This window comes from Sceloporus undulatus, chromosome 2 (assembly GCF_019175285.1).
Source record: "Sceloporus undulatus isolate JIND9_A2432 ecotype Alabama chromosome 2, SceUnd_v1.1, whole genome shotgun sequence".
Classification (NCBI taxonomy): Eukaryota; Metazoa; Chordata; class Lepidosauria; order Squamata; family Phrynosomatidae; genus Sceloporus; species Sceloporus undulatus.
Window position 1 is genome coordinate 168,182,849 of NC_056523.1, and position 18,173 is coordinate 168,201,021.

Here is an 18,173-nt window from a genome sequence, read left to right on the forward strand (position 1 = left end):
CTAGAAAGAACAGTATGACCTGTAAAATAACTTTTTAAAACTGGAAATGTATGGCTTACAATGGTTCTTCTTCAGTTGGTGAACTGCTGAGCCAGGAAGCATCTGTCTTGGAACCTGATGCTGGAAGTGGTTGTCGTCTGGAAGATGCCTCTCGGATCCCTCCTCCTCTAGAAGATTCCTTGGAGCCTTTTGAGTCATTAGACAGAGGTAAATGGGTGAAGTTTTGTATCCTTTCAGGGTGGGATTTATTATGATGATTCCCTTGACATCTTTGAAATGATGTCATTTTAATTTGTCATTATGATGTTCTAGTTTGGCCTGATGGACAAAAAAAGTAGAGGACTCTTGTGCTTTTAATAGTTGTGTAAACAGGGGGATCTGTGGGTAAATTTGGTTATGAAAAGTTATACTCATTGAAATTTCCCTGTTCTGCTTAGATTCTATCCTCTCCTTTTTTCACCTGACTATCCTTATCATTTGTGGTAGCAGCTATATGGAGTTTGCTGTATAAAAGCAGACAGTTGGAACTTTTTTCCTGATCTCTCTCTCTCTCTCTCTCTCTCTCTCTCTCTCTCTCACACACACACACACACACACACACACAATGAGAGGGGAGGTTCAGGGTCCATGCAACTAACTGCTATGTTTTTGCATGCATTTGTTGTTATTGTGTGTTAGAACTTTGTACATTTTGACAGCTTCTGTGTCTAGATACCCACAAGCAGAAGTTCAAACATTATTTGCCCTTCTTAGTAGTTGCCAAAGCAAAGACTTTGAATGGAATTAAAGAGAAAGTTGGCTCTCACAATGATCAGACTGCCACTTTAGGGTGCTTATCTGTCTTTAATTTTGCCTAAAAATTACACACTGCCTCTTCAATTTGTCATTGAGTTATGCTTTTACATAGTGTCAAATGTAGGGTTGGCTGAGTACTGGAAATTAGGGCCAGTTTTCTGTTGTAGTAGTAGTAGTAGTAGTAGTAGTAATAATAATAATAATAATAATAAAATATTTATTTATATCCCACCTCTTCCGTTAGGGGATCGAGGCAGGTAACAACAGAGTTTATGATACACAATATAAAAACAATAAACCCCACAAAACCCTGACCCAACCCCTCCCTACCAGACTATAAAATTAGCATAATAAAACATGATTAAAATATATAGTAATACTACAAGATTATTCTACAATCTGCGAATGATGAGGAGATAGAGTAGGAAGAACGGATAGAATTGGTTCTGGGCGGTTATCACTCAGGGAAGGCCTGCCAGAAGAGAAAGGTTTTTTGTCGCTTTTTTAAAAGCCTTCAATGAGGATAACTGGCGAATCTTTTCCAGCAGGTCATTCCAAACTTTAGGAGCCGTAGCAGAAAAAGACCTCCGGGAGGTCACCGCCAATCTGGTCTTTTTTGGTTGTAAAAGATTTTTCCTGGAGGAACAGAGTATACGGGAAGGATTATATGGGAAGAGGCATTGTAAAGAAACATAGATCCAAAACACACTGTAGAAATAATCCAGTTTGAGACCACTTTAACTGCCCTGGCTCAGTGCTGGGAGATTCTGGGAACTGTAGTTTTGTGAGACATTTAGCCTTCTCTGTCAAAGAGCTCTGATGCCACAGTAAACTACAATTCCCAGGATTCCCTAGCACTGAGCCAGGGCAGTTAAAGTGGCCTCAAACTGGATTATTTCTACAGTGTGTTTTGGACCATAAACAAAAGAAGAATACTTTGGAGACAACTGGCTAAATTTGAAACAGTCAGGCGTAGAAAATGACTAATTTCTACTTCCACTTATACCTTGAATCCTCTCTTCAATCCCACCAGTGCTAGTATTGAAGTAAGATGCCTTTTAACTCCCTAACACTTCCCAGTTTTCCTAAAGCACAATTGTTTTTCTCCAAAAATAAATTTCGAAACTGGAAATATAAATAATATGGTATAACTTCAAATTGATTTAAAAAAAACTTTATTAGAGTATTATAGAAAAAAACATATAGTACAAGACAAAACAAACAAAGCCATAATAAATTACATACTACCTACATACTAGAAAGATGCTAAAATGCAAAAACATACAACTCAGCACAAAAGTCAGAATCATACAGGCCATTGTATTCCCTATTACCATGTATGGATGTGAGAGCTGGACATTTAAGAAAGAAGATAGGAGGAAAATCAACTTATTTAAGATGTGGTGCTGAGGATCCCATGGATAGCCAAAAGGACAAACAAATGGATCCTAGAACAGATCAAGCCAGAAATATCCCTAGAAGCCAAGATTACAAGACTTATACTGTCATACTTTGGACACATAATGAGAAAGAATGAATCATTGGAAAAGGCAATAATATTAGGAAAGGTGGAGGGAAGTAGAAAGAGAGGAAAGCCACATGCTAGATGGATGGACTTAATTAAAGAGACCACAAACATGAGTTTGCAGGAGTTTGCAGGGCAGAGCAGTAGCAGACGGGATGCCTGGAGATGTCTCATCCATAGGGTTGCCATGGATTGAGATTGATGCGAAGGCAATTAACAACAACAACAACAACAACAAACATACTACACATAATACATAAAGACAGTAAAACAGTATGTACATACTATCTATATACTACACAAAACATAATACATATTGACAATAAAACAATACACAAGGTTACACAAAATGAACTTCCTGAGCTTTATTTAGACATTTCATTTACTAACTTAAATTTCAAATGCTTATACATTATAAAATTTCTATTAAATCCTTGTTTTCTTAACTACTAAAGTGAGTTAGTTTTCAAATTTTTAGCAGTGTTGATTATACCAAAATAACCCATAAGAAGTAAATATTATAAACTTCACAAATGCAAGAAGAGCTTAAGAGATGCTGTTATGTCAAAGTCCACAATACAGTGCGCCCGCATCATACATGGGTGCGCTTTACGCGTCTTTCAGCATACACTGAAAGCTGCGCTGGGAGAAGGGGCGGTGCATCCCATAGGGAATAATGGGGTGTGTGCCCATGGTGCGCGTGCACTGCTGTGCCACCGCATGCACGAGCCCCAATCATTTAAATGGGGTTCAAGCATAGGTGGAATTCCCTTTACGCAGGGGAGTCTGGAATGGATCCCCCGCGTAAAGAAAGGGCAGACTGTACATATTCCAATAGTTTCCTAATAGTGACTTTCTTAATTGTTTATCTTTTCTGACATGTTTATCTTTTTTGACATGTAAATAACTGATATTTCTCCATCCTTACAGGTTTATTATTTTCAATAGTTTGGATCAGATAGCTATTTGCTGGAAACATATTACCTTAAATACTTTTGTAACTGATTGGTAAATACAGCAAATGTAATAATTTATCACCTTGCCTGTTTCCAGTATCATGTTGCATTATGTGCTTAAAGTTGTAATTGTGACTACATTCTTTCCTATATTTATCCTTAATAAAGTTCAGTAATAATCATATTATTTAATATAAAAGAAATGACTAACAGTTTATATGTATGTATGTATCCCCTTTCTGTGGATGTGTTTGCTTATTTAACAACTCCGTTGGGGATAATTACATTCAGAATGGTTTTATAATTTTTAATATTTCTCATTTATCGAACTCTATTCTGAATAATGACTCTGGAGAAGAAAATGAGGCCTAGAGACCCCATTATTTTTTCTAACAAAAATATTAATATCTATAAATGCTGAAAAGGAAATCATTTCTTGTTCCTGTTTCTACAATCTTTTAATGGGAAAATGGATCAGTTGTAATCCTGTTTTTCCTTGTTTCTTAAAATTCCCTCAGAAATTGGAGAAATCTAACTGCTATGTCAATTTTGTATATTCACATGCATGCATATGATTTTTTCAGCATGTGAGTCAAAATGACATGAGCCAGGAAGTTCCTGGTTCAGATCTTGTCTCTGCCATGAACTTGGCAGGCTGCCGTAAACCACGCCTGCTTTCTGTCCTTTTCAGTATCCCATTTATGATAGGTGATTAGTACTCGCCTAGTTTACAAAATTATAACAAGGATGAATTGAAGACTATGCATATTAAAAGTACTCTACAATTATAAATAGTGATGTGACTCTATTTAAAATTATAAGTAAGACCACTGTGTTAAAGAATGTGTAATTCCTGCATCTCAAATTCATGATTTGCAGACCCGGGGACAGGAGATCTCTATGAGATGGATACTTCAGAGCTGGTGAGCGGCAAATCCCCTCTGGAGGATGCTCCTGATATCTCTGCCCTAGATTGTCCTGGTAGTCCTTCTCTCAACCACTCTGGCTCCTTCAGCCTTTTGACGGATGACACTCAGCCTGACACCTCACTTTTTGGAAGTGCCAATTTGCCACCTGTTCTTGGAGAATCTGTTTTGCAAGGTGAGAAAAGACTACTGATTTTAAGAGGTATTACTCTATAAGAGTCTTTCCTCCACTATTGTACTTGAAGTGTAAAAAAGTGGCTGATTCCTTCAGGCATTAATATACCTTTAGTTATACTAGTCTTTGGTAGTTAGCTTGTTTGAAGAGGAAGAGGAGAAGAAAAGCTCCCATCTACCAGCATTCTTCTTGTGGAGTTCTGTTCAACTGTTAGGGAATCCTTAGGATAAGGCATGAAAGATCAAAGGCTAGCCTACTAGACATACTTATTTGAAATACAGTGGGCTCTTGCCTTATGCAGGGGATCCATTCTGGACCCCCCCCCCCCCCGGCATAAGGCGAATTCTGCCTATGCTGGAGCCCCATTCGTGCATGGCAGCGCAGGAGCACGCGGGACGCCATGGGCGCACGCCCCATTCATTGGAATGGGATGTGCCGCCCCTTGCGCTGCGCGCACTCCCCACAGCTTGAGTGTGTATGCTCAAGTCCGCGTAAAGCACGCCCGCCTATAATGCAGGTGCACTGTATTCTGTTCTTCTTTTTACATTGGGAATCTATGGCTGGTATCTTAAAACATAAGCTTGTTGTGCTGGCCAGAGAGATGATTGGTCCTGGTATTCTGCATCCTTCTTTTTTAAAAAAAAAAGCTTGTTTTTGTACCTCAAGCTTCTTTATATTCTGAAGGAGAACATTCTCCCCTTCCTTTCCCCAACATATATGCTGAACCAATTCCTGACTATCTATTCTTTCTCAGTTACAGCCTTCATCCCAGAACAGATTCCATTTAGGACACAGTAGGGATAGGTTTAATTTGAGTGTTCTAAGTGTGTTGCAGAATGAATAAATAAATAAGCATGGTGGATCTCTAAATTTTCTGGTCTGCCTTCTGTTTCTTAGACTGTGTACAAGTCATTTTCTAATAATAATAACTTTATTACGGCCATTTGGCCAGCACAATTACAAAATTCCAGTTCAAAACACAACAGATTAGAGAATATAAACAAATTACAGTCTATAAAAAGTAGAGATAAAAAGCAATGATAGGACAGCATGATCAGGCAAACACACAACAATGAGTAGGCTGCCATCACCTTGCAAACAACTCTATCATATTATGTAAAAGAGGACCACATTCATGACATATTGGTTCAAAATTCACAAACATATCCCCTATCCAAGCAAGAGTTAAACTACAAAGTGCCATTAATCAGATGCAATTGATTACTAATTTACAAATTTTACCGTTAAATCAAGCCCTCTGTACAGATTTTGAGATTATATTATAACATATTACATCTGTTTAACAAACTGTTTACGATTTGCAATGGCAGCCGCAAAGAATTGTGCAACTGCTTGCGTTATACCTTCCTTCTGATCTGCAAGTAGAAAATTTATCTGCCTGGAAACTGCAGCACAATTGGTGTTATATATAAAGCACGTATTTCTGTATACAAAGAACAGCCAAAGAGTACATGATTAATATTTTCGATTTCCTCCGAGCCACAAGGACAGTATCTGTGTTCTTAAGGGATCTTTTTAAATCTGCCCTCCAGGACTGCTGAGGGTAAGATGTTAAATCTTGCTGACATGAAAGCTCTTCTAAATTTCGGGACATTCAAATTCTCAAAATATTTCGCACATTTGCCAGGTCTACTGGATTCCCTAACAGGATGTAAAGTTAGTTGGCTTATATGAGTCTGGAAATCAATATCCTTGATGCGTTGAGAAATCACAGATTTTGCTTTATCATAACCTAGTACAGTTATTTCAGATAGTGAGAGTCCAAGAGATAAGAGTTTCAAGGTCAGTGTCTCCTTCCAGGGAGACAAAAAGGGGTCTGTTAGAATTAATGGCACTAAACCGATCCGAACAAAAAACATTTTGAGCCATAAATTTAATTTGCGTATCCATACACGCGCCTCAATAGATAGCATCCCTGTTTCTAGACGGAGAATAGAATTTGAAACACAATTTGGGACACCTAAAATTGCCCTTAAAAATTTGGTTTGAACTACCTCAAAGGTTGTAAAGCTACTGAAAGTACAAATCTCAGAACCGTATAATAATTGTGCTAATATCTTAATAACAAAGACTTGGAGAGCTGCTGGAATATATTGGCCTCCCTTATTATAATAGAAAGAACATAAAGCTTTAATACTTCTTTGTGTATTCATTACAGCATTTTTCTGATGTAATTTGGTAGATCCCTTGTCATGAAATGTGATTCCCAGATATTTATAAGTGGACACCTGTTCTATGGGATGATCATCTAGGGTCCACTTATATCGGAGGCGGCTCCTCGAGAAGACCATTACAGTGGTACCCCGGGATACGAATGCGCCGGGTTACGAATTTTTCGGGATACGAAAAAATCCCATAGGGATTTATTGCTTCGGCTTACGAAGGTTTCTTCGGGTTACGAAAAAACCGCGGCGCTATTTTCCGCCACCGGAGGGCAGCAGAGAGCTATTTTTCCATTAGCGCCTATGGGAATTCGGCTTACGAAGGTATTTCGGGTTACGAAATTAACCGCGGAACGAATTAATTTCGTAACCCGGGGTACCACTGTACTTTGGTCTTATTATAATTAATTTTTAGAGCATCATTTGTGCAGTAAGTTGCTAAAGTTCTCAGAAGTCTATTCAATCCTACTTTTGTGATGGACATTAGAACAACATCGTCTGCGTAAACAAGAATCGATAAAGGCTTATTTGAGAGAGTCGGGGCATGTGCTGATATTTCTGACAGGGTCAAGATCATAGAATTAATATAAAAGTTGAAAAGAGTAGGTGCTAGAATGCAACCCTGTCTTACTCCATTAAATGTGGGAATAGTCATTTTCTTTCACAAGTTCCACATAACAGTCTCTCCTTTCTTTGTTAACAGACAGCAGCTTGGAGCTGGCAAGTGTAAGTGAAGTGGGGCGAGAGGGTGCAGAATTTCTAGATTCACAAGTATCTGTTGAACCAGAAGCTGTAGATGCCTCCTTGGAAGAAATAGCTAAGAGTAGCTGCCGAGAAGACCCTACATCCATGACAGACAAAAATAACAAAGAGACATCAGCTAAGAGTAAGTAGGTTCTTTTACTGAGACTTCTTAGTTGTCTTGGCTGCATTTAAAGATCATTTGAAAGTATTGTCAATGGTTGTTTGTTCTGATTAGGTGATGTTCCAAGAAGGCGGATAGCCACAGTGGAAGAGGTTTTCTACCCTTTAAAGCATGGGTAGGTAGTATTATTTGATTGGCAACATTGCTGCATTATAACAGTACTGATCCAGCCACAGTGTGGAGTGGGAATGTAAATATCTAGTCTTAATTGGCCATGTTCATGTTCAGGTGGCGAAGGGAGGTGCGCATCAAAAAGGGCAGCAGCCGCTGGCAAGGGGAGACCTGGTACTATGCTCCTTGTGGCAAGAGGATGAAGCAGTTTCCAGAGGTGATAAAGGTAAAATCTGCTTCCCAGAGAGGGATCAAGGGTTATCAGTTGTGGCATGTGTTCTCTGTGGAACATTGGCTTAGAAATCAGGTTTGCTTTGCCCGCTTTGAAATCTTTCTGTCAGACAGTAAGAGAATAGAATTAATAAACTAGGCACACCATATTAACGTTGACATTGAGCGTTGCTTAATAAATTAGATACGGACAAGCACTGTCTGTATTTCTTGACCTAATTCTTTGTCAAAAAGCTGATCAGAATTGTGATAGTAGCTCTGTGTTCAATTCACAGAGAAAAGTTCTTCCTTAGCAAAAGGCTGGATCATGCATAGGATATGCTTGACTCCTATTTTCATGTCTTGTTTCCCTGCCAGTACCTAACCCGAAATGTTGTGCAGAATGTCCGCCGTGAACACTTCAGCTTCAGTCCCCGAATGCCAGTAGGAGATTTCTTTGAGGAACAGGACACACCTGAGGTGAGTTTTGGTGGAAATCCTGGAGTAAATTGCATCTCTGTAGCTGCTCTTTTGCTGTAATCACATACTGCAGAAATAAAGTATGTGTTTGTAGCATTCCTTCAGTTTTCTGCCTCCTCCAATTCTTTTTAAAATATCCCTTCAGGATCTATGGTGAGGCCTGACTATATCGGGACTGGAGAGTAGTTAAAATGTCACCAGGATAGATTGTCTCACATGGAAAAACTGATAAGATTGCTATAGGGATTTGGAGTTGGTAGGCATGGGGAGGGACCAGTGTCTGTAAATCTCTCTTCTTTCTGCAGGGTCTGCAATGGGTAAAGCTGGTATCTGAAGAAATTCCTTCACGTATCCAGGCCATCACAGGCAAGCGTGGTCGACCCCGAAATATTGAGAAAGCCAAGGCTAAGGAAATGCCCAAAGTAAAACGTGGCCGGGGCCGACCTCCAAAAGTGAAAGTGTCTGACCTTTTGAGCAAGACAGATGCCCGGATTCTAAAGAAACTGGAAGCTCAAGGTACCAGCTAGACTAAATAATTCTGCACAATAGTACCTTTCACAAGAAAGAGGTAGTTCATGGCACAAATTAATAGTCAGTATCTGGAGGAAGGGCTGTTCAGTTTGTGCATCAAGAAAATTCAAATTTTGCTCTCAAAAATAAAGCAGACCAACAGATTGCATGTACCATATATACTTGTGTATAAGTCGAGAAATTTAGGTCAAAAGATTGACCCAAAAAACCTGAATCGACTTATATACGGGTCCATGGGTAATTGACCCGATCTTCTCCCCAGCTGGGCTGCCTCCGCAAGATAAAGACCAGCTGGGGAAGGGCTATGAAGGGCGATCGCGCGTCCAGAAGCCTCTCGGGAGCCAAGCTTCTTCCCCCAGGAAGGAGCCCAACTCTGGAGCGGCTGGGCTGGCGATTGCGCGCCCAGAAGCTTCTCGGGAGCCAAGCTACTTCCCCCGGGAAGGAGCCTGGCTCTGCTGGGCTGGCAATTGCGCACCCAAAAGCCCCTCCAAAGCCAGGCTCCTTCGCCCGGGAAGGAGCCCGGCTCTGGAGGGGCTGGGCTGGCAATCACACGCCTAGCTTCTTCCCCCGGGAAGGAGCCTGGCTCTGGAGGGGCTGGGCTGGCGATCGCGCGCCCAGAAGGCTCTCGGGAGCCAAGCTTCTTCCCCCGGGAAGGAGCCTGGCTCTGGAGAGGCTGGGCGGGGCCGTTTGCTCAGTCCTGCTGCGATGAGGCTGCACAGGGCAAGTGATCGCCCTGCAGCTTTTCCGCAGCCCCACTGCCACTGGAACTTTGACCCCCGACTTATCCACGGGGCATACCGAAATCCATACTTTTGCCCTCTAAAGTTGACCTTGACTTATACATGAGGTCGACTTATAGTCCGAGTATATACGGTAATTCATCTTGTTTTCCATAAATCTCAAAGTGCTTGCTTTTTCTGGCAAATAATATTTGAGTTTGTGCAAAATTGGGCATTTCTTGGAGATGTGGGGCAGCAGGAAGGGAGGAACAGATAAGGGGCAGTAAGGGTTTGTAGATAAGAGAACATGACTGGCTACCTTGAGAGGAAGGGTGAGCATCATAGCTCTGGCCCTGAGAACTGGAAGCACTTGCGGACATTTTCTTCCAGTCTTTCCTTTGTGTTTCCTGAGGGCTAGAAACATGTTTAAAATTGGAAAAAGCTAAGAGATTCAGAAACAGGAACGTAAATAGAATTCTGTCCAGTGTGTACACATGCAGTCTTCAGGAGCAAGCAACCTGGTTTTTACAGTGCTGTGGATGCTTAAGTAAGTCTAGCTTCTTCAGTTGGCTTTAGATGTAGAAAATTTGGAGCCCATCTGAGATGCTACTAGGATCCTCCTGGAGCAAAATTAGTGGCCTGAGGATCCCCTGTTGCATATTAGGCAGCCTCATTCCCTTACACCATATTTATGGTGTAAATAAACTCTTTGCGGAGAGTTCACATTTGCAGGTACTGGTTTAAAAGAAGGCTCCTTTGCTGTCAATCAGATGCACTTCTGCTTTCGTTAAAGGTGATGTTTCCTACAGCAATTGGGCAACCGGATGGGTGCTTCTCCCCCTCCTTTTTTTTTAAAAAAAACTGTCGGCAGTGTGCACATATTTTGTCAAATTTAAAAACCTCCAGGTATGTGTGTGTTGTTGTGTGTATTTGGGTCACTACAGATTATGGATCTTCCTCTGCCTCTGTTTTCCACCCCAAAATGCAATCTAATGCTGTCTCTGCATCCTCCCTCCTTGCAACCCCAAAATGCCTCATACACATACAATAATAATAATAATTAAATCCTCACCTCAGAATGCCATCTCTGCATCCTTTGCTTTCCCTCAGCCACCCCAGAATTCCTTACAGACACATACAGTAGCAAAAGCATTCTGTATCAATTTGCCAAATTGAAAGAAAAACATTTGTAACTTTCACATTGTAGCATTCGCATATAAAAAGTAATTTAGAAAAAAAAAGCCTCTTGCAAAGTTAGGTGCCGTGCTGGGAGCAAGCTAATGAAAGGGAAATGTAGCACAAGCAGACACATTATATCTATATATGTATCTACCTGTAGAAAAAATATTCTCATAGTCTGTCAAAATAAAAATGCAAAAGAGAGAGAGAGAGAGAGAGAGAGAAAGCTGCCTGCGAGAGCGAAGGCATGTTCCATTCCCTGCCCTCCCTCTGACCTAATTCCCTCCCTTGAACTTGACCCTTCGCCCTGCTCCTTCTTCCTCCTCCTTCACAAGTCTGCCCTTCATGGCCCCCTTCTTTCCCCCGGGTCCTTCTTTCTCCTCTTCCTCCTTCTTTGCCCTGATGAAGGGGAGGCATGTTCTGCCCTCCCTCTGATCTAAATTCCTCCTCTGAATCATGATCGGGGACAAGTTCAAGTTCATATTTGCCAGACCCAGTTTTTCTCAAAAGATACAGCTTTTACTCTGCTTTCTAAAGACCTGCGCCAAGGGGCATTTGCCCCTGAACAGGTATGAAAGCCTCGTTTTGCTTGTGGAAGGATTGGGGCCAATATGAACTTCCTGTGGTTAATCCAGGTTCTGATCTGGGTAAAAGGTAGTCTGAATGGCCCTTCACATGTTTATTTCATTCTCCCTTTAATCTCATTTATATTTGCAGAGGTGCTCAGTGATGAAGACAAGCTGAAGATGAGCAAGATCAAGAAGAAAATGAGGCAAAAGGTACATGCAGTAGAATGGAGCACTGTACGCTAGACAGGAAGGGGGGGATAATTTTGGAATAAAATGAGTTTGGTTAGAGCAGGGAACTTGGGATGAGAGACTGCTAAAGTTGCATATACTACAAGTCAAGGCTCACATTTCAAATTGTGCAAGGAGTTCTATATCTGTAATATAATTAAGTAAACTTGACATATCTTTTTATATTTTAAAAAGATGAAGACTTGGGGGCAAGAGAGTGGTTAGGCAGGAAAGACTGGACAGCAGTGTAGAACTGAGAGAGAGACAAGGAACAGAGGAGCAAAAAGTAAACTACCCAGTTCTTGTGCACTACAGATTTCTCTGGGCCAGGGGTGAAAGACTGTTGAACTTCAATTCCTAGACGCCATAGTCAACATGACCAATGGCAAGGAATTATTTGAGTTACAGTCCAAACTATTTGGAGGTCCAGATGCTCTAAACTCTCTTCTATACTTTTCAGTGCAGTTATGAGGGACAGAAACATTTAATCAAAAGTAATATATTTTGACACTGACTCTGATTACAAGATGAGCAGGTTGGCAGTTTGATGCTCAAGTACCACGTAATGGAGTGAGCTCCCATCACTAGTCACAGCTTCTGCCAACCTAGCAGTTTCAAAACATGTAAAAGCAGATAAATAGGTACCCCTTTGTGAAGTCGAAGGCTTTCATGGCCGGCATCCATAATTTTTTGTGGGTTTTTCGGGCTATTTTCTTCGTGACGTTTCGCCAGCATCTGTGGCTGGCATCTTCAGAGAATGCTTGCCTGGAAAAAAGTGGGGACACACACACACACACACACTCACTCACTCACTCTGTGTGAGCCTAGGAATGTAGGAGTGATTTGCATGTGTATTGTTCTGTTGCTGATGGCAGGCCTCAGGCTGGGAGGCTAATACAAAAGAGGACTAGTGTCTGCTAATTGGTGATCATTATCTGCTGGGAAAGCCCCTGACTTTTGAGCAGTTTCCCATTTGCATTTGCTGAGTCCTTATTTTGCCATTCCTCAGGACTGGTAGCCAAATCTTGTTCACTTTAAGGGTTTCTTCTTTCCGGTTGAAATTATCCTAATGTTTATGGCTTTCAATGGCTTCCCTGTGCATCATGACATGGTAGTGATTGGCATGGTCCAGAATTTCAGTGTTTTCAAACAGTATTTTATGCCCAGGATGGTTTGTGGCATGTTCTGCTACTGCTGATTTTTCTGGCTGGCACAGTCTGCAGTGTCTCTCATGTTCCTTGATTCTTGTTTGCACACTACGTTTGGTGGTCCCTATGTAGACTTGTCCGCAGCTGCATGGTATGCGGTAAACTCCTGCAGCTGTGAGAGGGTCTCTCTGGTCCTTGGCTGAGTGAAGCATTTGCTGGATTTTTGTCGTCGGTTTATAAACCATTTGCAAGTTGTGCTTCTTCACCACTTTGCCTATTCTGTCTGTGACTCCTTTGATGTATGGTAAAAATACCTTCCCTTTGGGTGGCTGCTTGTCTTCACATCTCTGGGTTTTCCTGGACCTGGCAGCCCTTCTGATGTGTGAGCTGGAATAACCATTAGCCTGTAGAGCCCAGTCCAAGTGCTTCAGTTCATCTTCCAGGAAGTGGGGTTCACAGATGCGTTTAATTGAAAAATATCTGCAGTAAAGTTTTTTGTGATCAGAGTTGTAAAAAATGGAGTAGGAATATTTCCCCCCTATGTGTCTTCTCTTTTGAGTATTCTTTCCCGTGTTCTTGATATAGTGTAATGTTTGGTTTTCATGCTAGGTCCAAAATAAGCAAAAACAGGAGGCCAAGGCACCAAAGCCCAAGGAGGTCAAGTCTAAGGAAGTCAAGACTAAGGAAGTCAAAAAGAAGCCTAAGGTAGATCATTATCATGAGTGTCCATCTGAAAAAGCTGGAAAGTACCTAGATCCTGAATAAATCCAGTGAAAACTTGACAAGTTTCTTCTTTTCCTAGCTCCAGATAAAGAAGGAGAAGAGCAAACCAGAGAAGAATAAGCCAGAGAAAATGAAAGAGAAGGTAAAGCCAAAAGAAAAGATGAAGCCCAAGGAAAAGAAGATGGTGACCCCTGCAAAGGTTCTCCGGAAAGCAGATAAGAACCTTGTTACTCAGCGGCAGCAGGAAGAACGACAGCGGCAACAAATGATCCTGGAAGAAATGAAGAAGCCCACTGAGGACATGTGTCTGGGGGACCACCAGGTATGCTTGGCAACAGTGACCTTTGCAGGGAGCAGCTTCCTATTTCATTCTGTTGTGAAGGAGCTGCAATGTTTAGGAAGCAAAACAACCACTGAAAATCTGATGCAACCTCTTAAGCATGGCCCTAGTTAAGGGTAGGAGGGACTAATAGCAAAGTGCTCTCTGTACTACTGAGAGTTTTTGTGGATGAATTTCTTGACTTTCCTTTACTGGAGGCATTTTAGCCTTTATTTTTCAGGAGTTGATGAAAGTATTGGGTCTGGATGCTGAACTAAAAGCATGAATCCTGCCCCACACATTTATCTGTACAATATGCATGCAGATATAGTTATATATTTCATATTACTTGTTCATTTGTTGTGCTCCAAGATTCCAGTGTTGTTGGGTTTTTTTTTGGGGGGGGGGGTGGATTTTTGAAAGCAAAAGTGTTGGAGAAGAAAAGGTTGTGGCGAATGGTATGGTAGCCGTTAGAGGTAGAGAGATGGGAGGAAAGGAGTCATGGGATTAGGAACAGAGCTGTGCAAACAGATGTAGCTCTGCTGCTGAGGAATGGAAACCAAAGCTATTTCAAAATTTTAAACCTCTTCCAAAGCTAACCATTCCGCACAACATAAAATGCAGAGCCATTACATTATCATCATCATCATCATCATCATCATTATCATGCAAATGCTTAGTTTTCACCTTTCACTTTAGGGTCTACAAGAGCTCACCAGTGTGATGTCATGAGTTTCTCCAGCTCCTGCCAGAAGGAGCCAATGATCAAGTATAGGAAATGTCATTTCCATGAAGGCTTTCATGGACAGTATGGAAGGAGAAATCTAAACATGCAGTGCCATGTAATTATTTTAACAAAACCTCTTCTAGCCCTGCAGATGTTTTGGATTATAACCTCCATCATCCCTGGCCATTGGCCATGTTGGTTTGCATAGATGGGAAGTGTAGTCCAAGATATATGAGAGGCACAAAGTTTGGAGCAGTTATATTATACTAAATGTTAGTGCCAGAACAAAAGTCTGACTCTTTTACTGAGACATTAATACCAGAGTAATGTTGTTCTATTAGTTACTTATTTAAAGTCTTTATATCCTTTCCTTTAGCCAGAAATACTCCATGGCTGGCTTACAAATAGCTCACGTGACAGTTCCTGCCTCAGGCTTACAATTTAAAACATAGAAGGAAAAAAAGAATTGGGCCATGAATACCCACTGGGTGACCTTAGGCAAGTCACACTCAGCCAGAGTAAAGCAAAAGGCAAACCCTCTCTGAAGATTTTTTTTTTTCAAGAACACCATGCTATATGTTCACCTTAGGGTTACCATAGGTTAGAAATTACTTGAAGGCACACCATAACATGTCAGGTTGTTGAGCATTGGATAGCACGTCTGATGCTTCCTAGCAACTTTGGAGTCTCAACTCCTGCACTTCACCACAATAGGTATTTGGACAATAATCTGCTTTCTTGTCCTCCTGCAGTCCCTGCCCAAATCATGTTATAGTACAAGTAAGTTTCGTATTTTCTGTACTGATAATGTGTCTTCTTCCGTAGCCTCTGCCAGAGTTTTCTCGCATTCCTGGATTGATTTTGCCCAGCCATGCTTTCTCTGACTGCTTAGCTATTGTGGAGTTCCTGCACAATTATGGCAAAGTGCTGGGTTTTGATGTAGCCAAAGAAATTCCCAGCCTGAGTACCCTGCAAGAGGGCCTCTTTAATGTAGGAGACAGCTTGGGTGAAGTATTGGACCTCCTGGTAAAGCTGGTGAAGGCTGTATTGTATGACCCTGGCCTCCCACCCTACTGTCAGGTAAGGCATGGATGCATGTGTGTGTCACATGATGTTAATATGCAAGTCTTAACAATATGAGCTGAAAAAGAGATATTAATGGAGTTTGTGTAGGAGGGTACATGAACAAGATATTATTTAATTATTTATATATTTCATTTATATACCACCTTTCTCCCTGGAGGGACCCAAGGCAGTTCACAGATAAAACCTTTAAAATTGTTGTAGAATTCAAATAATTAAAATGTCTATAAATAAAATCACATAAAATATACACAATAAAAAAATATAATATAAAATCACATAAAATATACACAAGTTAAAAACAGACTAAAAACCCACCTGCTTCATAAAACTACCCTGCTATGCATTATGTACAGAAAGCCTGCTGGCATAAAATGTTTTACTTTCCGATGAAAGGCCAGCAGACAGTACTAATACTACCATCAGTACTGTGCACACTTTGCATTACTATTATTTTTAACTGTTTGCTGTACCAAGGAAAATTGAATATATCTGCATAACTTATTTTATATTTTCTGGTTTTATTGTGAGGGTAGTTACTCAGTGAAATAAACAGAGTACTAAATCCTATCCAACAGACTAAAATCTTCTTTAGTCAGCCATCTGGCTTCTCAGATATTAGTGGGCATTATCCCAATGTTTAGAATTTTTTAAATGGAATTTGAGAGCCTTAGGAATGTGCATTTAATGCCACATTGCACTTATTTCTTGTAGAATCATGGCATACACATAGGTCTGGTGGTTGTTTTTATTCTGTTTGCTCTGTAGGTAAGATGTGGACTGGGATTGCTGCTCATCAAATGTCAACAATGTTACTACTACTAGTAGTGGTAGTAGTAGTATACCAAGGCAGGGACATGAGTTAGCCCAAGAACATCCCATGACAGCGAAAGTGGGATTATTAATATTACTAGTAGTAGTAGTAGTAGTAGAAGTAATATTAATAATCCCACTTTTGCTGGTATTGGACCTCCTTGGGCTAACTGATGTCCCTGGCTTGGCACATACATAAACCAAAACTACATACTTGAATGAAACACTAGGGCAGAAGTGGGCAACTGTACATATGATGGGGGCCAGTTATCCTCTCTGTACCCTCTTGGCAGCCTGCACCAGTGCATTTTACTACACCTGAAGTAATGCAGCAGATCTTCTGGCTGCCATTTTGACCTGCTTTCAGCTGATTCTTTTTTCTTTTTTTTTCATTTTTGTGAGGTTACACAAAGCAAACTGCTGTATTTTTAGATGGTTTTGGGAGTTTTTACCAGTTTTTCAGCCAAAAAATTATGTGAAAATTGCCTCCCTTTTCTTTAAATGAAAAGGGATATGGGGTCTTTGAAGGGCTTCTAAAGAGTCCTAAGAGCTGCCTTTTCCCCCTGCACTAGAGTGTGCCTAAGCAGTGCTATTTTTTTAACCAGTGTGTTAGAAACTGTTTCAGTGGGTCAAAAGAACAAGAAACTAGGGATTATTATAGATCAGTACATATAGTTTGGCTGCTTAAAGGGGTGTGGAAAACAGCAGAATCAAAAATTGGTACCAAGAAAATATTAATTATTCAAAGTATAAAGCCTGCAAATTAAACATAGTTTTGTATGCGCCCATTTTGCCCAAGGTGATGTGTGTCTGATAGCTGTAAGCCATACTAAGAGGTTGTATGGAACACTGAGCCCTGCTCTTGCTTACTTAGACATCTTTGTCAGCTCTCTTACTGATTTTGAGATTTAATCAGACAACACCTGCATGCTTTCATCCCTGTCCCTCTTCAGTTAATAACAGCTTTTTATAGGTATCTTGTTTTAGATTAAAGTTTCAGTTCTGAGGCACCGTGGGCTCATGTGTATATGATTACTAAGTGCTTTTGATGTTTTTCCCCCCTTTATCCTGCCAGTCACTGAAGATTCTTGGGGAGAAACTCTCTGAGATAAGTCTGAACCGTGACACTGTCTCTGAGATCCTTCGGTGCTTCCTCATAGCCTATGGGGCTGATGATAACCTGTGTGACAGCTTGCGCACTAAACCCTTCCAAGCACTACCCCCGGACAGGAAAGCAGCTGTCCTGGCCTTTTTAGTCAATGAACTCAACAGCAGTGCTCTTATCATCAAGTAAGTGTGATGAGTCAAGCAGTTTCCTGAAATGTATCTCTGTGTGTTATATGTATAGCATAGTCTCAGCTCGAATCTGGGTAGAGTGGGAGTCCCAGGGTGCTGTTACTGTACTGAAGGGGTTGGGAAAGACATGAAGTTGAGCTGTAGAGTTCAACATGCTTAGGCTGTGGTGGATAAAGTGTTGCTTACTGACCCCATGAGAGTCGCAACCTTGTTTGTGATCTCTCCCCCCCACTATTCCTCACAAAGCCCCCATACCTAAAATTGTGTAAAAAGATGTGTCTGTGGAATTATGTACCAGAGGTATACATTTCAACTTTAGAGGCCCCCAGGAGCCTCCAAACATTAATTTCCTCCCAAAACCTGAAAATTGAAACTTCTAGTTACTACTCGTTATGAATATTTCGCCAACTTTATAGCCAGTTTTGGGGCACTATACCCTGTCAAGCTGCCATGGGATTGAAATTTAGCTCCTGCCCCACCACAAATGGTCACCCCATATTAACTCAATGTTTAATGGCCTCAGTTCACCATAGATTTTGTCATACATTAGAT

At 40.9% G+C, this 18,173-nt stretch overlaps 1 protein-coding gene across 6 annotated transcripts in view; it reads left to right on the forward strand.

Annotated features, from left to right (window-relative positions):
* The window catches only part of BAZ2A (bromodomain adjacent to zinc finger domain 2A), a 64,738-nt gene that overhangs the window by 15,137 nt on the left and 31,428 nt on the right, over positions 1-18,173 (forward strand). For all 6 annotated transcript variants that reach the window (XM_042452263.1, XM_042452258.1, XM_042452262.1 and 3 more), the window contains 12 exons: positions 76-207; positions 4,156-4,377; positions 7,264-7,446; positions 7,540-7,600; positions 7,714-7,822; positions 8,185-8,286; positions 8,592-8,802; positions 11,433-11,494; positions 13,270-13,365; positions 13,463-13,705; positions 15,255-15,509; positions 17,401-17,615. In XM_042452263.1, the coding sequence (XP_042308197.1) occupies positions 76-207; positions 4,156-4,377; positions 7,264-7,446; positions 7,540-7,600; positions 7,714-7,822; positions 8,185-8,286; positions 8,592-8,802; positions 11,433-11,494; positions 13,270-13,365; positions 13,463-13,705; positions 15,255-15,509; positions 17,401-17,615 (1,891 nt within the window). The remainder of the gene's footprint in view (positions 1-75; positions 208-4,155; positions 4,378-7,263; positions 7,447-7,539; positions 7,601-7,713; positions 7,823-8,184; positions 8,287-8,591; positions 8,803-11,432; positions 11,495-13,269; positions 13,366-13,462; positions 13,706-15,254; positions 15,510-17,400; positions 17,616-18,173) is intronic.